Raw genomic sequence first — 24,928 nt, 5'->3', positions numbered from 1 at the left:
TAGCCTCTCAAGGCTATTAGCTTTGGTAGAAAAAAAAACACAAATTACTTAATTAATTTAAACGTACTAGAAGATTCTAGAATTGCAATTCTACATAATAAGTCAATAATAATTAGATTTCTGTGAATTTATCAAACAGCCGGATCATTCATAATAATTGCAATTGCGTTACGTGCACATCCGTTAAGATTAATCGATTGTCCGAATAGATATTATAATCTTTTGATAACAAATCATAGATCGATATCGATCATAGATAGCTCTGAATTTTTGGGAAATTAAGTGTACTCTTTATCTCTTCGATACATTTGAGTTGGAGGTTGCGTAGCCTTGTAGACGAAAAATCATTATATCACACACACACACGGAACCCTCAGGGGGCCAGTTTCACTCAGACTTGTCCGATTTTCTCTAATTCCAACGCTGTGTTGACTGCAGAAAACTAATGACCAATGCTTGGCAAGAATTGAGTTTGGTAGAAAAATTATCGTCGAATCTATTTTACATCAATTAAAATACACTATGTTTTTTTTTATTACCCTTGTAGTAGACGAGCATACAGCCCACCTGATGGTGAATGGCTACTGGGCCCATGAACGTCAGCAATGCCAGGGGCAGAGCCTAGCCGCTGCCTACCGTTAAGTAGTACCGACTTGTCATAGCATTTCATGATATTCGCCTTAACGTTTGGATGACCTGAACAGTGTATCCGGGCCGCGTGAGCGAACACTACACTTGCATAGGTCACGACGGAACGTATGCAGTAGAGCTTGTGAGGCTTGTCATCTTGTTACGAAGAGACAATTTATCTGAAGCGATCTGGAGTTTATTATGCATGAACCCCATCTTTCTACTCGAGTAGTAGCCGTCTCAGCGCAAAGGGCTAATTGGGACGCTGGCGATCGATGTATATCGTTAATATTATATTATATAGGCTGGTCTTAGTTGGAAAGTAACATTCAGATGATGACATTTATGAGGTTTATTAACATTATACTAAGTAAACTGTGCTTGTTAGCTCATCGATAGCATAAGCGTAATCGCATCAGTAATCACTGGTGGTATGTCGTGCTGTGAAGCACACAGGCGCGCACAGGTAGGTACCACCACCTTGCCTATTTCTACGGCGGAGCTGCCGTTGTACTATAGATCTGAGATTTGGTACTCTTAACACCAAGTGAGATTCTTAACACCAAGTGGGCAGTGAGCTTGTTCACCAGTTTAGGCAACAAAAAAATCTAGAACCAGAAAAGTTTCCGTCCAAATTTCTAATTTATTTACGCATACCTGACATTTTATGAATCACAGTGAAATACATTTTGTTTTTTTTTTGTTTATGACAATAACATTTTTCTCCGAATTCCACAATGATAAAAATCGAAAATTATTATCTGTTGATTTCAAAAACAATTAAGTCAAATTCAACAAAGAGCTGAATTATTTATGAAAAACAAAAAAAAATAGATTATCGTGTGACGTGATACCGAGAACTCCTTTGAAACAATATTTAGTGACATTCTCATAAGATAATAATGAAATTATTGTACTGAATTTAAAAAACGCCTGAATGTAATATGCGAGTAGCAATCAGTGAGACGAATAAGTATTTTTTCGCTTATTTGAAAAATTATACGTAATTACTTATAAGGCGCCAGCTTATAATTTAATTAATGTTTGGTTAAGGAATGTGTGCGATTAATTAATGTATTTATTCTTCATTTAATTTTTCTTTCTTGTTTAAAGTTCTACATGAACTATGTAGCAGAAGAGACATTGAATTTCCATTATGATTGTATAAAACGTGTGCAATATAGCTATTATATTCATTATTAAATAAACAAAAATGCTAAATCGTTTTCATAATTAAAAGTTGATGTATCTTTATTATTGTAAAAATATATTTTACATTTTAGGTTATAAGCTATAATTTAGTAGGTGTCCATTTAATATAATGTAAAACGGAACGTACACACATAGTTGCCAAGAATGGAGGTCACGTCACATCGTGCGAGGGGCGGAGCGCCACCAGTACGTCAGTAGTCAGTGCAGTGTTACCCCGCCTCCGTCAGTGAGGTCCGTGCTTTCGGTGACTCAGTGATAAACAAACCTCCTCAGTGCCTACATGTCCGATATGCAGGTTTGAATTCCACCCTGGAACGCAGAGCCGGCTCCATGTATCGTAGTCCGCGCCCAACTCCACACAAGTGAGCCGCGTCCTTCGCTTCTCCTGCCAACTGTGCTCCCTGCTCTCCACATATGACCTCGGTGGCCTCTTGTTGCAGATGTCAGCCGCCGCCGCACGCCCTACGGCGGTTTTATCACATTTTAGAAAATGACTGAAGGCTCACTCTTGCATCATGATACACCGGTGAGTTTTTTTTAGGGCGCACAGAGTTGTCTGCCGATGCCGCGCGCTAGAACTGTCAAATGGCGCGCGATTGCGTGAACTCTTACGGAACGTGTTAAAGTCGAAAACAGTGTGAATTTGCCGGACAAATTGGGAAGTATTTTCGTACGTAATCGTATATTGACCATGAATTCACGCGAGTTCATTAAAACCGGCTCGGCATTCAGGAACCAGTCTCCAATTCAGTTCAACGTTTGGTAATTAATGAATTAATCGTGTTTTTTTTTGTATGTATTTTCTATATAAACACATGCCGCCATACAAATATTTATCAACCAATCGTAGCCAGTAGTATCTGCCTACCTAGTGTAAAGCATGTCTGAGCCATCGTCAGATATATCAGATAACATATTTACACAGATTAACTTGATAAATCGTTTCTACTACTTGAAATAGAGCAAATAAATTATTTAATAATCACTTGTGTTTTGTGTACGTGGACGAATACAGATTAGCTGAACAGAGAATGTAAATTGGGCTTGAATTAATTTATTACGTTGTAGTATTTAAACAGGTGCGCGGTAATTATTGACACATTTATTAAAACGATGTGGAGGAGGACGCATAGGATTCAAATAATATACACATTTATCGGTAATTTTTTTCCAATTTACAAGAAATAAAAATCCCGGATATAAATGTGTGCTAGCGTATTTATTGATATTATTTATCTTAAATAAACATAACAATGTTGTTGTCACAAAAGATTCGGAACTTATAGAAGTAACAAGCTCTGTCTATTATTGCAAAGCCCTTTTCACAGTAAAAGAAACACTGCCTATTATTTTTTACTGGTGGTAGGACCTCTTGTTAGTCCACGCGGGTAGGTACCACTACCCTGCCTATTTCTGTCGTGAAGCAGTAATGCGTTTGGGTTTGAAGGGTGGGGTAGCCGGTGTAACTATACTGAGATCTTAGAACTTATATCTCAAGATGGATGGCGCATTTACGTTGTAGATGTCTATGGGCTCCAGTAACCACTTAACACCAGGTGGGCCGTGAGCTCGTCCACCAATATAAACAATAAATAAAAAAATATATATATAATTCTTCTTAATCGTTTTCTCATTGCTGAGGATTGTGATTCGGTAACACTTTTTCAACAGAATGCCTCCATTAGACGCGGCCACCCGCCTGGTGAAATGCGGTGCTGATAGGTATATATCCAGTTGGTTGGACGTCTGACCAGTCCAGACGCGTTGGGATCCAACCTCTTGGCCTTTTCCCTTCGACTTTCCCTATCAACATCAGCTGTTACACAATATATCATGAATACAACGTTTTTTCTTGTGCGATATCATAATTTGATAATGATTAAACATTTAATATAATGATGAAACTTTAAAAGGTTTTCGTACTACCATCAAATTAGGTCAAGTTTCGTCAATACCAAGATATACAATACGGACACGTTTTTTTTTTTGGTACGGACTATTGATTGCTTTAACATTATCACATTTTCCGACATTCCATCCATTTTTTTTTTGTTATCTATACTCCTAAAAAATATAATATGTACCTACTTATTTAAACATTTTTACTTACTCATGACATGCTCAATAATGTACCTTCTTATTTGACATTTTATGATATCTATTCTATACTAATACTAATACTAATCTTTATATTAATACGTGAAGAAAAAACTTTGTATCTCTTTTTACGAAAATCGCGCGGACGGAGGAGTATGTAATTTTCCACACTTATAGAGAATATAGAGAAGAAGTGCACAATGCTAATTTTTTTTTTAAATAGTGCATAAAAGATACATTATATCAATAAAGAAAACATTACACACACTACATACCATGTATTTGACGCACACACGCATGCATACAATTAATTGTCAAACTTTTGTTCTTAACGTCTTTTGTCAAATTGAGAATAGAATAAATATTGTTTGTCTTTGTTAATATTTTTTATATTGTAGCCTTGGCGAAATTTATGATTATAGAAGTATACAATACAATCATAATAGTGTACAAACTTACAATTCCAATTAATTATAGTCGAATTTCGACTACTGCGGGACCTCTAGTATATATAAATCTACAGTGGTTTTTACGGATGTTCCGTTATAACTACTGAACCATGCATCCGATTAACTTGAAACTTGGTATCCATGTAGAAAATACATGTACTTAATGGATAGGTTAAAGTTATATGAGTGTTGGACTCCCTAATAATAATGACAATAAATAATAATGTTAATTTTATATGCCCGGCGAATTGGGCGAGTACGGCTAGTAAATTCATAATATTTAATATGTATATAAATTACATAATATCTATAAGGAAAACGCAGCGTGGGTAGGTCTTTTACAAGGTAGGCCGATGACCTGCTAAAGGTCTCGGAAATCCGATAGATGAAGGCTGTTGCAAAGGTTCTGTGGGCTGGTGATGATGACAATTATGATGATGATATACAACATAATAGCTTTATACGAAATCGTAAGCTCGATATAGTTCGAATATTATTAATTACTAATTACCCAAATTATAATTTTGCGGATTTGATTTTTATTACACGATGTTATTCCTTCACCGTGGAAGTCAATCGCGAACATAATTTGTTAAGTACGTATTTCATTAGAAAAATTGGTACTCGCCTGAGATTCGAACACCAGTGCAACGCTCAATACGAATGTACCGGACGTCTTATCCTTTAGGCTACGACAACTTAAACGCGGATCCTAAGGTGGCAAAGTCGACGATACTGTGACAGAAAACTTCACTGGAATAGCAAAACTACTGCAGCAATTATTGGTGGTAGGACCTCTTGTGAGTCCGCACGGGTAGGTACCACCACCCTGCCTATTTCTACCGTGAAGCAGTAATGCGTTTCGGTTTGAAGAGTGGGGTAGCCGTTGTAACTATACTGAGAACTTAGAACCTATATCTCAAAGTGGGTAGCGCATTTACTTTGTAGATGTCTATGGGCTCCAGTAACTATTTAACACCAGGTGGGCTGTGAGCTCGTCCACCCATGAAAGCAATAAAAAAAATATACCTAAACGTACTCAATAACTTATATTTTATAGTATGATATGAAATACTTTTACCTCAGAAGATACCGCGAGGCACGCCTAGTTAAACGTTAGTATCAAATGTATGCTGATTCAACAACACAACGGAAGGAAAGGTGTGGTTATTGTATTTTGCAACAAAGAAATCACGATTGAATAACATTAATATTTTACTAGCTTATTATTACTGACCTAGGCTTGAATTTAATCCTTCATATTTGCTCTTTATTTAAGTGTCAAATCAAGGCTCCCGTTTCTCTCATTCGGCCGACCAGACGAAGAATATATTTTTTTCCTACCTAAGCTGATAGCCTTGAGAGGCTATTTCAGCGTAACCTTAGCTAGTAGGTGAGCTCACGGGGCTCAAACCGGAGTGATGCTAACACTGACCCTAACAAGAGCAGTGCTTCGCAGAATCTACCACCGGATCGGAAACGCGACCCACTGAGAAGATCCGGCGAGAAACTCAGTGGGCTGTGTCTGTGGACGAAGAATGTAAACGAAATAAAGTTTCGTTAACATTCCTGAATTTAAAAAAAGCCTTATCTTTATCGTATCTTTTAATTATTTATATTATTCTTGGTTCCCACCAAAAATATCTCGGATCTTCATTAGCCGGTTTCGACTATATACTTGTATACTATAGGTATATGTGTATACCTATACTATAATTGATTTATTTAAGTATTTATAATCGCTACTAAATCTTCCAGCTTTAATATTAAACACGATAACAAACTTTTACTAAAGAAAATTGTAATAATTAAATTATATTAACATAATAATCATAAATTATATTGAAAGAAATCGTGTAGTTATCGGTAAATTAGTTAATTATTGCTTATCTAAATGACTATTTTAATGTCTTCCACGAAGAACGAAAATTGTTATTTTTACATAGATATTCATGATGGTAACGACTGCATTATCAACAATTCAAACAGAATCATCCTTTTGTATTGTTCTTCGAAAACAATAAATTGTTTTTTTTTTAGTTTTTTCTTCTCTCTGAAATTATTTTTGAAGCTGGGTCTGTCGACGGGCTTAGGGCATAATATAGGTCTAATATAGGTCGAACATATGTTCACGTCCTACTCTGCGCTCAGTTCTTACCGGATACGCCTTCCACAAAATCTGAAACTACGAAGAATGGTGAATAATGCTAATGAAAATTAAAATAACATCATTTTACATCATGTTGTTTTTTGTTTTTATAAAACAATTCCATCTCTACCAACGAACTCATTGAATTTAAAATTAAACTACCTGTGTCTACAGTATTATTTTAATCGTGAAACCTATTGGCTCCAACCACGTAACGTCAACGGCCGTGAACTTGTTTACAGTAGGCCGTCTAAAAAGCATTAGTATACTTTTATCGCCAAAATGGCTCCTTTTTTATCTTTGAACATATTACTCGTATATAATATTTAAGTCATTACCAGTAATACTATAGTGGTTTGTGACCGGTTGTCTTATTCTTATCGCGTTCGAGAAATTACTACCCTCATTCGTCACTGATCGTAAGTAAAATAAGTTTTTTATCACTATCCTTCGTTTAAGCCAGTGGTCGGTAAAACGCGGCACGCGAGCCTCATGCGGCCCTTTGACTCCTCGGCTATGACCCTTCCACGAAATGTTTTAGTTCGGGCACGGAATATTACTTATTATCTTGCCTTGTACGACAAGTAAATGTTTTTGAAACACAAGACTATATAAGATATATGTGTTTAAAAAAAATGTCGCTTTGAATAAATTTCAATTGTGTGTGTTATCTATATTTCGCTCTTTTGGTTGACAAGGTTGCCACCACTGGTCTAACTAAACGTGTGCATCATAAAAAATCATTGTCCGTTCCATTTATTGTTGCGACATATGATTGCAATTTTTAAGCGAACTCAGATAAAGGATGAAGGTTCACAATTTGACTGGCTTATGTGTGTGATACTTCAGAACCTTTTTCTTGGTGTTTTTTTTTATAGCATTGATGGTTGGAAGAGCTCACAGTCCGCCTGGTGTTAAGTGGCAACCGGAGCCCATAGACATTTACAACGTAAATGCCGCCACCCACCTCGAGACATGACCGATTTTGATGATTATTTTTTCATTGAAAATCTAGTGCTTAAATTTTATTAAGATTATAGTTTGTATCGTACCTACCCGTTGTATTTAATTGATCTCGAGTACATTTTTCTTTTTATTCTTTATTAGAGCCATACCTCTACTAGGTTAAGTCGACCTCGAGTACATTAATGATATGTTTACTTATTTTATTTTGTCAAAGTCGATTTACTTTTCTTAATTTTTTTATATTTTATTATATTCATTTAACTTATATTTACGATAAGCCACGGCCTTTTTGTATTTTGATACATCGAAAATTAGCATTAACTTAAGTTCGTCAACAACCGTTTGCCAGAAAACTTGTTAATCAGGCACTTTGACCTTCAGACTGAATTGTTAAATGAACAATGAACATAAAACATGTTAAATTCGGTATTATAGCAACATATTAAAAATACATATTCGTATAGTTATGTTGCTAAGAAAATAATTGACATTTATTTGAGAAGTATGAGAAGTATGAATGACACGTATTTGAGAAGACAAGACCAAACAATATCACAATAAAATTTTTACATCTTTGTTCGCCGCGAATCTAGACACGTCGTTGCATATTAATTTTGATGAATTTAGCCAAATAGATTTCGGTTTATTAAGCCTTGAACCGCATTGAGTTTTGTATCGCAATCATTTATACGCACTCTACGAGTTTTTAATACAGTAATAGCTGAATTGTTGACATTCTTTTAAAATGTATACAAAACAGTATGAATGTTTCCCATAGACACACAGCTCATTGAGTTTCTCGTCGGATCTTCTCAGTGGGTCGCGTTTCCGATTCGGTGGTAGATTCTGCGAAGCACTGCTCTTGCTAGGGCCAGTGCTAGCAACACTTCCAGTTTAAGCCCCGTGAGCTCACCTAAACGTCATGGAGAAGCTGAAATAACCTCTCAAGGCAATCAGGTAGAAAAAAAGCTCTCAAGGTAGAAAAAAAATGAATGTTTTTGAAGTGAAACTTCTTTAGGCGTATGAGGGTAAAATTTTTACAGAACGTCACGCAGGTATGCAACGGAAGTGACATGAAACTACTATTGAAATTAAGTACTTGTCAAATGTCAGTAGTAGTAGTAGTTGTTGTATTTTTCCAACTGGAAAGGCAAATGTATCATCATACCATACAGCCTTTTTTTTTTTTCGGGTAGAGGGCCGAACCTCCTACGAGGTCCACGCGCAAAAGGGGCGCGCGGGGTATGTGAGACTCAACGATCTGCATGGTGTTGTGAGCAGACCGCGGGCCCAAGGATTTTAGGACCCACCCACTAAACGACTCTCCTGCACTCTTACACCCGACGTCCGATCCCCTCCGAGGTCAGAACCCGGATGAGGTAGGGGAGCTACCGCGGTCAACACTACAACCAGACGGCGCGGCTCACCCCAAGGACGCCCAGCCGACGGAGCCTTCGAGGCGAATCGAAGGCTCTGAAACGTCGGCCGTCTCGGTACGGCAGCCCTTCGGGCCGCCCAGACGGTGCCGCTGGTGTCCCGGAATACCCCGCTGGACCAGAACCAGCCTGCTGGGTCGGGACGCGATACACCGTCGACCGGTCGCTCTATTCACTCCACGGCAGCGCGCTATACCATACAGCCTAATATTGTATAATTTTTTTGTGAAAAATGTTAATAGGAATAGGAAAATCTAAAGTTTTAGATTTGTATAAATTTAAGCAAGAATTATAAATTAGTTCGCCAAAAAAGTTTCACTTCTGACATGTGTACTTTGTACGCACGCACTTTTTTTTTTTGTTACGAGCCTAAAGAAAACAGCAAACGAACATGAAAATGTAAGTGCAGAAAGTGTAATCAAACTAACGTCGTGCCTTATATCATCACATCGGGTGTATTGAAAGTTGTTCCCGATAATAGTCAGTACTATAGTGAACGCAATTCTTGACGCAAAAAAAATGCTGGTTGTGTGGTGTCGATGTGGAATAGCAGTAGGAATACCAGCAGCATTGCTTAGATGGGTGGACGAGCTCACGGCCCACCTGATATTAAGTGGTTACCGGAGCTTATAAACATCAACAGCGTAATGTCGCCACCCACCTTGAAACATAATTTGTAAGTCTCAGTTTTACAGTACACACGGCTGCTCCACCATTCAAACCGAAAAGCATTAATGCTTCACAGCAGAAAGAGACAAGGTGGTCATATCTACTCGTGGGGGCTCACAAGACGCTTAACCAGCAACAATACTCAAATAAAAAAGTGCATGTTTCATTTTGGTACACGATGTTATTCTTCCACTGTGAAAGTCAGTCGTGAACGTATATTAAGTACGTATTTTATTAGAAACTAGCTGACCCGACAGACTTCGTAGTGCCTCAATCGATAAATAAAATACCTAAACTTTTGTATAAAATAAACTTAAAACAAACAAAATGAATCCGTCCGACGGTGGACACATCAAAGGAAAAACAAAATTGTTATTTTTATTTAATTCCGAGCATTTTCATATTTATTTACCTTTTATACCTTCTCTGGACTTCCACAAATAATTCCACAAGACCAAAATTAGACAAATCGGTCCGGCCGTTCTCGAGTTTTAGCGAGACTAACGAACAGCAATTCATATATATAGAAGAAGAAGATATTGGTACCTGCCCGCGGGATTCGAACATGCCAATTTAAAGGGAGTGACAGATGTTATAGAGTGCATTCAGAGTTCTGTCGCATGTCTCAAGGTGGATCGTGGCATTTAGGTACATTGTCATGCCTATCGTGGTAACAACTTAACACCAGGGGGGGGCTGAGCTCGTTCATCCATATACGCAATAAAAACAGTAAAAAGTAAAATAAACTACAAAGAAAAGTAAATTGTTAACTGGATAAATTAATTATATTGTCGGTGTGTCACTGTATGACGTATGTCACTAGATCGAACATAGTGGTAGTAAGTATATTAGATCGGTAGTAGCAGAGTAGTGTAGTAGTAAATCAGTACTCACCGGCCTACTATCGCTATTATTATTGCCAAGACGATATAATTCCGAGAACTAGCAAAGAATATCCAGCGAGTTTTATAACTGGTTATACTATTTCGCTTCCCGCTCTGTTCGGTTTATGAATTTGAAGTTTTAAAATTGTCGTATTGTAGCTTACGGGCAACTTATTAGCATATTATCCGTGTGTATCGTAGGATTTTTATGAAATCTTTTTATTTTTATATTCAAATGCTCAATTTAAGAATCGGCAATGTTTATAGCAGAAGAAAAATAGTCTTCGAAATTACAAAAATAATTAACCAGTTTTTACAATAATTAAGATTCCTATTGCTTAAAAAAAATTATCGGTAGATTTTTCATATACTCATATGTACCTGAAAAACAATAAAGTAATATGTTCACAATGAGGTTAGTTCATTTACTTCTCACGTGTTAGAATGCACAGCACTTCGCAACAACGTTTAAAATAATTCTTCTGATATTCTCAATAGCTCAGAAGCTAATTTACGTATTCTAGAGGTAGTTTTCCAATTACAGAGCATAATGCGACTCAGTGGTGCACAATGCCGAATTATGCTGAAGCTTAATTGGAACGTAAATTAGTTTTCAAATGCATCAGCAGAGTGCGCTAAGTTAGCACAGTTTTAATTAACATTGATTATTTCTAAGAAACTACGACGAAACGAAAGCCTTACAATTTTTTTCAACATTAAATAATATTACTAACGATAATATAAACAAAATTTCGATCAATGCCAACTTAATGAAAAAAAAACTTGTCAATTTTCTGTTACTGAGTTTTTTTTTTTTATTGCCTTTGTAGGCAGACGAGCATACGGCCCACCTGATGATGAGTGGTTACCGTCGCCCATGGACTTCAGCAATGCCAGGGTCAGAGCCAAGCCGCTGCCTACCGAGTCGGTATCGATTGCGAGTATCACGCGAGAGCAGTACTTTTGAGAGTGCTCGATTGTGCGAAGCGTTGCTGTAGTTGGAACATTCAACGTTGAGCATTATGCCGCATAATGCGCTCTTGTGCTGTAATTGGAAAACTACCTTAATCTCCTTCGGTGTTCGCGAAGCGTAGACATAATTAAAACCACTTTTACGATTTAATCTCGCATTTTTTATTGTCATTATATTATTTTCCGATGTAGCGAATACTTTACAGTTTTCGTCAACGGCCAAAAACGTAAAATTAGTATTAATTATAATATTTCTCACGGTCTACTTCTGACGGAAGCTTATTATTTTTTATAAAAAACAAACAATCAAATTGATGAAACAATACCACATACAGGGTGTCCCAGAAAGAATAGATACTCCTGAAACACCTCATAGTAGAGCTATTGGGGACTGAAAATAAAAAATAAAACAAAATATTTCTTAGGTTTATAGAAAAAATACCAAATTACCAAAATTCAATATAAAAAAATACACTAGCTACTCATATGATTTCCTGCACATTCCTTAGTATAGTCCATGTAGAATATTATAACACCAAAAAGCCTATGGATTTCATTTATTTGTAGCTGTTGTATGTTCCAGAAACGCACAGTAGTGTGGAAAATATTTGGATACTACTACCTGAGATTTTTTATTTTTTTATTTTGTAACCCCAATAGTTCTACTATGAGGTGTTTCAAGACTATCCATTCTTTTTGGGACACCCTTTATATATATTTATTGGGCGTCTTTCTGACATTGCTTTTATAGTTTCTCAATTATTGTGACATTGAAATTTGTGCTTGCACGTGCGTTGCGTTCAGTAGACGCGTGACGACAATGTAACGTTAATGTAGGTATATAGATTCGGTCTAATATATTTAATGAAACGTCCGTGTCGTAATAAAGATAGGAATAAGGATAGAATAGAGAAATAAAGATAGGAATAAAGGTAGGAAAACGTTGTAGTCGCGTCGAGTGATGCGACTCTACAGGTCAGTCAGATTTTCCGGTTTGAAAGGTGACAACCAGTATGCAATATAGTGGAGACTACGACCTTCGACGCTTGGGACGTAGAATTTACAGAATGCGTACAAGTGGTAACAATACCAGATGGACCGTCATCCGGTTCGACTTGAGCAATAAAAAAAAGTGATTATCACATTTCTAATAAAGTGTTAATTTAAAGTTTTTTTTTCTATATTGGACTTTAGTGGACGAGCTCACAGCCCACCTGGTCTTAAGTGGTCACTGGAGCCATTGACATCTACGACGTAACCCCACCCTTCAAACCGAAACCCATTACTGCTTCACGGTAGAAATAGGCAGGGTGGTGGTGCCTACTCATACGGACTCACAAGAGGTCCTACCACCAGTAATAATAGTAATATATCTTACTAGATAGATTTCCCGCGATATCGGTTGCACCTTTGTTTTGGGTGAAAAGGAAATCGCCTAACTTCCGCCTACGCTATGCGAACTGTTGACGCGTCATGCCGTAATTGAACCGTCTAAAACCTTGAAGACAGCCCGGCATACAGGTCACTTGATGGTAAGTAATCAATGTCGCTCATACACATCAGCAATGTCAGACACAGCCAAGTCCTTGTCAGAAGAAAACGGTTTTTTTTATTGCCTATGTAGTCTGACGAGTACACGGCCTTCCTTCCTTTTTTTTTTCAGCCTCGCCCTAACCTGTGGGTGAGCTCACGGGGCTCAAACCGGAATGTTGCTAACACTGGCCCTAGCAAGAGCAGTGCTTCGCAGAATCTATCACCGGATCGGAAACGCGACCCACTGAGAAGATCCGGCGAGAAACTCAGTGAGCTGTGTTTGTGGGTTAGTTCGCTCGTCGAGCCCTTCGTCGCTAGCGACGGGTTCGACGAGGACGGTGACCGTTGCTTGTGGTACCTAAAAGAGCCGTTAATGGATCGGGAGGATCCGTAATGACAAACTGCCTACCATTAATTCTTCTTCTTAAAGGTTTTTTTTTTACTAATAATTAATTTCGGAGCTATCTTTGATAACGCATTTTTTTAAGACTTCGCCTACATTGATCATAATATGCTCATTGATTTTTTTTTAAGTACATTGTCTTATTTTTGTTGGAGCAATCAATATCCGTGGTAGTATCGTGTTTTAATTCATGCGACTAAGTAAGAAATACGCTAAGTATGCACGGGAGTGTTCCAAATGGCATTGAGTTTGTACAATCTCCGGAGAAACTAAATACGCATTTCTAATCTCATCACGTGTCAGACACGAAGTTCAGTGGCACGGTAAACGAAACTTTTAAATATAAAAACGTCTCTAACTACGTCCCTTTTGGGTTCAGACTTCAAAAAGACAGGAAGCGTGTTACAAATAAGATCGAGATCGTTCTGTATGAAAATTGCTCGTTTAGCTGAACTCATTATAGGGATTATTGTTTTAATCGATTGCGTTTATAGATTATTTTTTTCATCTATAGGATTTAATATACTAAGAGTATATATACTAAGAGCCTAAGTACCTTAGCCCTTTTTTTCTTTTTTTTTCGGCTAGGGTGTCGAACCTCATACTAGGTAGCTGCGCCTAGGACGTAGGTACGCAGGGCAGTCTCTTAGCCCGCATTGAGGTCCCGATGTTTGCTTATGACTGGAGCACTCTCCTTTGTTTCTTTTAGGACTCATCTATTTTCCCTAAGCACAGGTAAAATTATTAAAATTCAAGTGATATTGTGCACCTCTTTGAACGAAAGGAACACTAAAGAGCTTGGTGGACGTTTTAAAAACTACAGAGATAAAACAATAAAACTAATTTAAAATCATCCTTTTTCAATATAAACGAAAATAGTTGCTTGAAATAAAACTAATGGTTGTGTATTTAAATTAAACCAAATCTCAAAAGAATCTTTATTTCCTCTAGGTTTTTAGGAAAACATTTTAAACACACTGGCTTGTATTCGATGTAAAATATTTGCCAAAAAAACGAAAACAGATAAGAAGTAGCGCGAGACTCAACTTAAACACACTAATATTATATCATAAAGGTGAAAGTGAGTTCGTTTTTTTGTTAAGTTTTCACCTCTTAGCTACTTCCCTTCGTACTTACCTTATAATGAAATATTTCATGCACATTGTCACAAGTGTCTGGTAAAAGGAAGAGAGGCCGCCCCAGAACAACTTGGCGTCGCTCGGTGGAGCAGGAGCTAGGGGTCTTGGGCATGACGTGGGAGGAGCTAGAAGAGACTGCCCAAGACCGATACAAATGGAAAAATTTGATTCGAGCCCTACACCCCAGCAGAGGGTAATAGGAAAGCATGATGATGATGATGACATTGTCAGAGGTGCAGATCAGGGTGCAGGGTATATTTTATGCCGAAAAACAAGTACTACCGCCGAGAGATATGTTTTTTCTACAGTTTATACGTTGCTGCGCGAGAGAAGCCGCGGTTAAAAGTAAACATCTAAATTATACCCAGGGTATCGGAACCATTCTTCTTCTTCTTCTTCGTAGCTTCCTTCATTACTGAATGTCGTGTCGGAAAAAGGAAATTAAGGGATTTGTTCTGGCTACCATCCTATGCCAAAAGGTTTTTATTGGGGAGGAGGGTTTAATTACACGTTAAAATCTCGACTTTGTTCTCTTCTTTGGAGTCTGCTGGAAGTGATTTCATTTTGAAATAAGCAGTAGTACCTTTGTGTAGCTTTCATTTTTATACAAAAATCAAATGAAACCAATAATCAATCAATCAAATCATAGCTTCCTCAACGTCACATGATCACCTACCGATCCGTGAAGTTGAAATAGCTTCTTAGGCTGCCAAAGATTAGGTAAGAAAAAAAAACCCAGATGGGGCATTAGTTCCTTGACCCAATTACTTCGAGTGTCACCTGTTTTTTTTTTTTTTTTTATTGCCCTTGTAGGCAGACGAGCATACGGCCCACCTGATGGTGAGTGGTTACCGTCGCCCATGGACTTCAGCAATGCCAGGGGCAGAGCCAAGCCGCTGCCTACCGTTAAAGCGTTCAGAGCCTTCGTAACTTGATAATCTATTTTCATTACATCTTAGTTCTTCTATTTCTTCTAGCCTATCTCTCTCTAATCAAAAATCGCTTTGTGAAGATTGCCTCAGGGTTTGTTACGTTGGAATACTTAGTTCTGTTAGTCACATGAATGCGAAGAGTTAATGCTAGGCTCATCGCTATATTGACTAGTCGCGCTATGACGCTGACACATTAGGAGGTGCGCCAGTATCTGAAGCGTAGCCGCAATTCAATAGTTTTATAGACAAGAGCATACAAATTAAAATCTCCCGCTTCTTAATTGTTCAAAATTAAAAAATAAAACAAAAATCTTATCTGTGAACTTTATTTCCTGAACAACACATTTTAGCATCTAAGTGGTGTTCCGAGAAAAAATATGAGGTCGATGTGAGAGTCTCCTCGGTCAGTCACCCTGTTATAAAAACATACAGCAAGTACGTATTATAGCGCGACAGTATAGAGGATCCGATGCTTTTTGGAGTTTAGTGCCATTTAATTAGTATTAGAAAAAAAAATCAAACTAAGAAAAAAAAACTTATTTAATGTAGTGGCCAGATACTGTGTTCCGTCATCTCAATTTTTCATCCAATTAAATTTAACAATTCCTCTAAATACATAATAGTATAGTTTTGAGGTAAACAATGATTGTTCGTTACGTTTTTATGAGTTTATTACGGATCCCTAAATATTCAAGGGAAGATGATTTGTCGTCCCGATTCACAGTATGGTCTGACAGTAATCGCAGTAATGGACGATCTCCGTGAATATAATCGGGCACTCGATTAAATTCAGTGCAACGACTCGACGTTCTAGAGGTCGGATGTGGAATTAGTAAAAGAAATTTTGCTTTAACGCCACGTATAAGAAAAAGACATATCATAAACCTTCTCGTGAAGATTCCAATAAAATTGTTCCCGTAAACTTCTATTACATTTTTAAATCAGTTACTGCTGCGAAAAGTGATTTCATAACCAAAAGAATTGTATTTAAACAACAATGAATACGCTGGTATTTTCTACGATGAAGGTGAGTAAATATATCGGATATTTAGCAGTGAAATTCACTTAACTACAGGGAACTGTGAATCGAATGTTATTTTATCACCTACTAGCGAAATCCGGACATGCTTCGCTGTGAGTCGTGAAATGCTAAATGATATACGCACATTTGTGAAACTGCTTGTGCTCCCCCTATCGTCCTTTGATATACTCCACAAATATTCTCCATTGTTCAAATAACAACAGCTCAATACAACAACAGCGACTGGTTAATATGCATGAAAGTAATTGTTTATGGTGTACTTTTTTTTTATTCCTTAATTTAAACGAGATCGGGTTGATGCCATGGAAAGTTTATTTGTGTTTCCTGATATGTTGGACAGTACAGCTTAAATCAGCTGCAATACAATTAGATGGGTAGATTAGAAAACTTGATATTTTCCGAAAACAAATCAAGCGAATTTACATGACCCATGAGCGCAATAAACGGTATAGCGTAGGTATAGAGTATTCTCTACTAAGTAGGTACTTGTAGTGTATTTAATAATTTTTTTACAACAAATTTAATTTATTATAAGTTCCTACAACTACGTCGATGATATAATTGACAAAAACCTTCACTGAAATGCCAATAACGCCATGTGATCATGCAAACACACAAACATTAATTTCTTAAGCTTACACGAACCTTAAACCGCAAGGACAAAATATTTTTAAGAGATGGTCTTTTGAGGGAATGATTGTAGTTATTAAATATAAAAAGCTTTTCAAGTTCTGGTACATAATGAGATCCTAGTATCTCGTATGTCTCAATAAAATTACCTCTCTATCTACGTTGTTTAGGTCTGGTCAAGTCTTAAGTCGCTGATCATATAGGGCTTTATACCTTTTATTTTATCTACATCTATATATTAACACGTGAAGCAAAAACTTTGTATCCCTTTTTACGAAAATTGCGTGGACGGAGGAGTATGAAATTTTCCACACTTATAGAGAATATAGAGAAGAAGTGCACAATGTTAATATTTTTTTTAAATAATGCATAAAAGATACATTAAATCAACAAAGAAAAATTACACACACTACATACCATGCATTTGACGCACACACGCATGCATACTATTTATTGTCAAACTTTTGTTCTTGACGTCCGTTGTCAAATTGAGAATATTGTTTGTTTTTATTAATATTTTTTTATAGTGTAGCCTTGGCGAAATTTGTGATTGTAGAATTATAAAAGACAATCATAATAGTGTACAAACATACAATTCCAATTAATTATAGTCGAATTTCGACTACTGCGGGACCTCTAGTATAGTCTTATTACGTTTCAAAAGTACAGATTTTTTTTCATTGTAGCTCTGATATTATGTAAGCATATTCCCAGAGAGATCTAATATAAGTACTTTGTGTGTACTTTATCATTTTCTTTTTGAGGCAAAAGAGGCGCCACGCCGGAGTCCTGGCCGCTTGGAGTCGCTAGGGCGAAATCTATGAAACGTGTTTCTTTTTAATTTTGACATCCAAGTAGACAGTTGACTGGTCAGGTTTTGTAGCCATAAAAAATTACGTACTACAAGAAACCAAAAGCGAATTTTTGATTTCGTTCAACGTTCACGGCCAAGGTCGTCACGCACGGTCGATTTGCTCAGCTGAGTATCACGATTTACTCAAGTTAATCGCATTTTTTAATCTGATATTAATTTACGTAGCGTTTTTTTTTTTAAAGATTAATTGTAGATTTCGTAGACCACGTTTCGCTTAATACCTTCGTTTTTTAGAGTATTTTGAAACTGGCTAAGCAACAGAAATAATGTTCATATGTCATTTACATTCATTTTGTATTTCATTAGAAACACGTTCGAAGGTCAGGATTTCTGCGTTTTGTCTGAATTTAAGTCATACTTACATATTTTATCATTTCATTAGAGATTATTATTTGTATTGGCCAAACATAATGCGTTCATTAAAATGATGATCACAGCGGCTAATCAGAAACACGTTAAGATAATACCCTATAAATCATCATTATCACCCATAAAATAGGGGCTTCTTATCGAATACATACGCCAGTAATGACTTAAAGCAAATTATGATTAACTACAATCAAAATGGATACCTATAGTTTTCCTGTAGCACTGAGAAATGTTTTGAAATGTGACTCATAAGATGAATGTGGAACAAACAAATAAACAATTTAATTACTCAACTATTCTCGTTATAAAAAAAATATAAAATAAAAATAAAGCTTTCTTTATTCCATGAAAAAATAATTAACACTTAATTACAAACAATTTGAGTATACATTTATGGATTAAAAGGTTAGTTTCTAATATTAATTTATTGTTGATTATTATTTACATTATTTCTGTACGGCCCCCCTTCGAGGCACACCACTTCTTTCTATCCTTGGCGATGTTCAGCCAATCTTTACCAGCCACTGTTACAATTTCGTCTACCCACCTGACGTACGGGCGGCCTTTAGCACTCTTTCCTCCTGGACCTGTCCACTTTTTTTCCCTACCTATGCTGATAGCTTTGAGAGGCAATTTCAGCTTCTCCTTGACGTGTACGTGAGCTCACGGGGCTCTAACCGGAAGTGTTGCTAACACTGGCCCTAGCAAGAGCAGTGCTTCGCAGAATCTACCACCGGACTGTCCACTATAACTACTATTCTCCTAATTAACTATTCTCCTTATGGACAATTATAATATATCCTAAATGTTGGTTTTTTGATACATTGGCTCGATACTGTACTGCATTGGGAATTGTTCCGGACGGGCGTATTTCTTTCAAATACTAGTAATAGTAACCTATTTGTTTTTAATTTCATTTTATTAATATACAAATAGTTTATTAGTGTGCGTTTTAGTTTCAATTTTAATATTTTGGAACAAATAAAAGAAATCGACATTCTAAAACAGAGATTATAGTACTTAGATGTTGTAAATAAGAAAATTTGTTACTTTCATCGAGAACGTTGTTACCCTCTCACGCAAAAACTATTGGCGGGATTATGATGAAACTTGACAATGAATCGCTCATACATTACATTAATACGGAAGTATAATATAGTACAATCAACGTAAGAGTGATAGCGCGCCAGTTGTTTAAAGAAATTGATGTTTTTCATTCAATTACTGATTTTTACATAGTGGTCAGGTTTCATTTATATATTTAAAATACTTTTATTAGCTTGGTATGTATCTTTGTTTGTATATAACGGAATCTTTGAACGTCATTTGCACTGATACTAAGACGATTGATTAGCTTGTAGATTTATTTGCACACGCATCAAGGACTAATAACAATACAATAATTTTAATTTCGCTCTAATATCCTGACCCGTATTAACGGGATAAATAACAGATGACATTAATTGTTAGTTCAATTTGCTATTTAATTTATTTTATATAAGTGTGTTTTTTTAAAACTACATAATATGTTATAGAGTATAGATAGATAGATACGATTTCGTCCAGTCTAATCTGAGTAATATGTTATATAAGATAGGTTATCATAGTCTCTACTTGTGTAAGTAAGCTCGCGTCGAATTCTATGCGATAAGTAAGAATAAAATCTATACATATAAATAAAATTGGAGTGTCTGTTTGTAATATTGAAATAACCGCTTTTTGCTACATACATATGAATATATGTATATACGGTACATACACCAAAATTACATTTTTCACAATTTTTGTCTGTCTGTCTGTCTGTCTGTCTGTTTGTTCCGGCTAATCTCTGGAACGGCTGGACCGATTTTGACGAGACTTTCACTGATAGGTAGCTGATGATATAAGGAATAACTTAGGCTACTTTTTTAAGACTATATTCGCCCCACGCGTCACTCGCGGTACGACAAAAACCGCACATAACATCGCGGGACTCAGCTATCAATCATAAAATTAAATGTTTCAGAAGCGAAGCGAGGGCGGGTCGCTAGTTTATTAATATATTGTGATGTTCTCAGATGTGTGTGCGCATATGGCTAGAAGTGGGGCACGCGTGCGAACCGCGGCGCTCCGCCCTCGGCCGGGCGCTGGCGTTGGACTGGCGCGTGTGGGTGCGTGGTGCCAATGGACGCGACATCAGTGCTTTCGTTCACAAGATCGTCTTCCGCCTTCACCCCTCCTCGGCGTTTGTTTACCCAAAAAGAGGCAAGGATGTTTAACATTATCACATACCCCCGGACAAGTTCGAGGACTCATTTATATACTTTGTAAGCAAAACCATTCATGTTTTTTTTGTGTATCAATATAATCATTATCGATCAGTCGATTGTGGGTGTTTTTTTCCCCACATTTCATTACTTTTACGAATTATGAGTGCGTGCTTGATCGCTTGTCTACTATGGATCTGTGAGAGTTTTCAAAGCATTAAATGCGAAAATACATAGTCGTTTTTATAATATGTACACAAATACTTGTTTTAGTTGTATTTATCGAGTCTAGTACAGAGCCAATGTATTGACAAAACGAACGGGTTCATTATTTATGTAAATGCTTACATGAATCGACGTCAATGCCGTCTAACTCGTAGAACGTGCATGTTTTTATGTAATTCGATGTTTTTTCATTGTTATTTTTATTTTTTCATCGTCACTATCTTTACATTGATACCCCTAGTCAACCTCGCAACACCTATGACATTATCTCAGTGGCAATACACACTGTTTTTTTTTTTTGTCTTACTCTATTCGAACTCGGATCTTGCTTAAAAACGAACTCTTTTTTCCAGTGCTCCAGGAGCCTCCGTACGAGATCCAAGAGTCCGGCTGCGCTTCGATCGAAATACCGATTCAGATATACCTGAAATACAGCAGTCGGCCAAAGAAGATACAACTTAAATACAGTCTTCAGATCGAGAACAACACGAAGAGCAGTTCCGAGTCTCGTTGCATCTACTACGACTTCGAGAAGCCTTCGGAGCAGCTGTGCCGCGCGCTGATGAGCGGCGGAGGTGAGCTGATCGCGCGGGCCAGAGCCAAGCACCTGCTAGAGTTGCTCTCGGGCGCCGGTACCAAACCACCGCGCAAAATGAACACCAACAAGTTCGTCGAGCCGGTCCTCTGCAAGCACGGCTCCAAGAAACGCAGCAAACGCTTCTCGTCGGCATCGTCGTGCCCGAAGTGCGGCGAATCGACAACGGCCGAGATCAGGAAGCAGCTGCGCGCCGTCGAGATGACTGACGACGAGATACTACAAGTGTCGCGCCTGTACATATCGTACACGAGCTACGAGAAGTCGGCGAACGCTCTAGAGCTACCGCCGCCTTCGGACCCGATATACGCTGTGCCAGAGTTGCCAGCCAGACTCCGCGAGGCCCTCAAAGCGGCCGAAATCGATCGGACTTCTTCACGCGGTGAAGTGCGTTAATGACCAATTTTGTGTATACCCTATAATTTGTCGGTGCCATTTTAAAAGTTCTTCCGCGAACAAGCATCAAGATTTTAATATATTTTTATAGTTAGTTTAATTGAAAATCTATATTTCTCAGGAACTTTTACTGTAGATATAGAAGAAAAAAAGGTTTCATTTTAGTTACTTATGTGTCTATTTAATTTGTCTCGCGACAACGAATGACTGGTGCTGTGAAGAGGATCTCAAGTATTTGAAGAGGTAAAAATATACGTATAAATATATTTAATTAGATATATGATAAAACACGTCAATAAAAAATAAAAATCTAATTTGAATTTGAATATGCGATATTGTAAATTACGTAAAATAATTTCATTTAATGATTATCCATCTATTTCTATCGAATTATTTTTATTAGTGCCTACCTACATTTTCTAGCCGAAAGATCGCAAAGCAAATACATGGGAACATCGTGCCTTATTTTACTTATTTTAACGACTACATATTGGCAAAATTGTTAATGATTCGCAAAAAACGGCAAGAAATTTCCCATTAAAACGTATAATTAATATTTTTAATAAATTTTCGCGGGTTCTATTTATGATGGTGATGTTCAATAAAAAATCAAATGAGTATCTATCGATTTACGGAAAATAATAAAAAATAATAAATCATTAGTAAGCGAGGGTTTGTGATATTACTATGAATTATTTTTATTAATATTTGATAGTTTACTTCGTTTTTAGTATTTAGTACAAAGAGTGAACGTTCATTTATTATTAAATCGATACCAGAATCAGAGTACAACAAGTCAAATTTGTTAACAATGTATTTTTTTAAATCAGAAAACTGTTTCAAATCAGATACTTATTTAAAATAAGTTAATATGGTTTGAAACTGATGTTGAATTTTGACTTGTGTCAGTTTGGTTCTGATGTATCTAATGTGGCTGTTTGGTTCTGATATAGTCAGTTTGTGATTTTGTTGATTATTTCTTTGCTAGTGATTTCACGTTATGTGGTGCTTTTAGTGGTTACGATACGATAATGATCTTTCGGAGAATCAAAAATATTGATTTAATAAGTTTTCGTCGTGATTGTTCCACAGACTGATTGTAAAAGTGTAATTTATGAATATATTCTAGTTCCTGCTTCGTTGTTGGATTATAATATATTAATGAAAAATGTCAAATAGGTTAGATTATATTAACAATAAACTATAGCTAAGAAATTGTATGCTCAACCTTGTGGTGCTTTTTTGTATTGTAAATCAACCCTGTTTAAGCTATTTACAAAAAACGTCTTCCAGATGTACAAACTAGTTGGAAAAACAATACGAACAGTTGAAGATAAATTTTGATAATTATCTTGTTTTTCTTTATGTTCTTTAATGTAAAATCACGAATAAGGCATAGTGTCGTTTCTTTGATATCAGCTGACTGATTAAGAAATTAATGTCAAATGTTTAAGGTTTTTTACGGCTTTTGTCGGGCGATTAGTAGTAGGTAATTATAAATGAAATTACTTATCATTGTTCGATTTTAAACTCTTATTTAAATTAAATTAATGATTATTTAATACTTTGTACAAATGAACAACAATCGCAGTTGTGAATGCGTCGATTTTACGGTAGGCAGCGGCTTGGCTCTGCCCCTGGCATTGGTGAAGTCCATGGGCGACGGTAACCACTCACCATCAGGTGGGCCGTATGCTCGTCTGCCTACAAGGGCAATAAATAAAAAAAAAATTATAATGAACAGGGTATTAGATGTAAGTAAATTCAAATTTATCAAAACATCATCAGTCATTAAAACGTCATGAGGCGACGTTAAAATAACAAAAGTAATAATAATATAATAGCAAATATATTTAATTGAGCAGTTTACTTGAGCAATGTTGTAATCGGATAATGTTTAGTTGTTAATACTATTGAAATAAATTTTAACATTTTGTTAGATTTTTTTTTTGTTTTGCACACAACCTTTTAGATTTTCAGTATTAATTTGCATCATGATAATAATAAATTTATTATTCACATCATCATCATCATCATCTCATCCTGTCCGTTGCCGCCTGCAATCAACGTGACCCAGCGATTCTCCATCTGGTAATTATCATGGGTTCAATTGGGCAGGTTAAATTGACTAAAAATACTTCTATTCTATCCTATCAGCCCACAGACATCCACTGCTGGACATAGGTTTCCCCCAAGCCTCGCCACAAAGATTCGTCCTGCGCTGTCTGCGTCCTATCTTCAATATTTTCTTTGATCGTAAACTAATTATATTATCTTTATTGTTTTATTTTGCCCTTTTTAATATAAATTTTCATTTTCAACGTTTCGAATACTTCAGTTTCGTGGTCACGGACTATTCAAACGTTGGCAATAATACTAAAAGAGAAGCGAGCTAAAATAAATAAGGTTTGAATGTGACCTTTTGAAGTTATTATTTTACTAAATCATTTCGGCGCGGCAAATGGTCTAAATTACTCTAAATTAACGAGTCACATAATGGGTCTTTATAAGATAACGCTATTTTCGGTAGACACTAGTGAAAAATGTCATCAAAGTGATTTCCAACGTTCTTATTCGGATTTACCGTTAGCAGAGCAGTACGTATATCATTAAAATGCAAATTCAAAGATTCAAACGCGACACCATTACCAGCAGTGTTCGAGTTTATAAAAATCTTCAAGGATTAAATGCATACACATTGATAAGCTTATAAAAAGTGACGCGAAATGAAATGAAGTTGATTAATTTGTGTCTTTATGTAATCAAAAGGCATTAAATTAAATGAAATGCGATGAGATGATATGAAATAAAGTCTCAGTACGATAGTTGTTATTTAGACTGTTTCAGTGGATAGCGTTTAATATCTGTAAAAGTGCAGAAATGTGAGAAAAGAAACGAAGCTGCTGGACGTAGCTTCTCGGAATCTTCCAAAAAGTTCACTGAAAAAGTCTCAGTAAATAACCACCATTTTACTGAGATTCTTGTACATCCCATATGATTTCGTGTCAACTGATTAATGTTTCAAATCAATCAACTTCGTTTCATTTCATATTATCCTTTTTTTTATATGAAAAAAATTT

The 24,928-nt window shown here is 36.5% G+C and overlaps 1 protein-coding gene across 5 annotated transcripts; it reads left to right on the top strand.

Annotated features, from left to right (window-relative positions):
• Positions 1-2,017: 2,017 nt before the first annotated feature.
• LOC114243222 (uncharacterized) lies at positions 2,018-23,787 on the top strand. Of its 5 annotated transcripts, none has more exons than XM_028174630.2 (4): positions 2,018-2,204; positions 2,283-2,368; positions 20,444-20,630; positions 21,211-23,787. In XM_028174630.2, the coding sequence occupies exons 2-4, from the start codon at positions 2,333-2,335 to the stop codon at positions 21,846-21,848; spliced, it is 861 nt and encodes a 286-aa protein (XP_028030431.1). In that variant the 5' UTR covers positions 2,018-2,204; positions 2,283-2,332; the 3' UTR covers positions 21,849-23,787. The 5 variants fall into 5 exon arrangements, with proteins under 5 accessions (XP_028030431.1, XP_089592639.1, XP_089592641.1 ...); XM_089736513.1 differs by having other exon boundaries at positions 20,444-20,692; XM_089736515.1 differs by having other exon boundaries at positions 2,018-2,368.
• Positions 23,788-24,928: the final 1,141 nt, after the last annotated feature.

The sequence above is a fragment of the Bombyx mandarina genome, chromosome 21 (assembly GCF_030267445.1).
Source record: "Bombyx mandarina strain Sakado chromosome 21, ASM3026744v2".
Lineage (NCBI taxonomy): Eukaryota > Metazoa > Arthropoda > Insecta > Lepidoptera > Bombycidae > Bombyx > Bombyx mandarina.
Note: the sequence above shows the minus strand (reverse complement) of the source record. Positions and strands in the feature narration are given on the sequence as shown.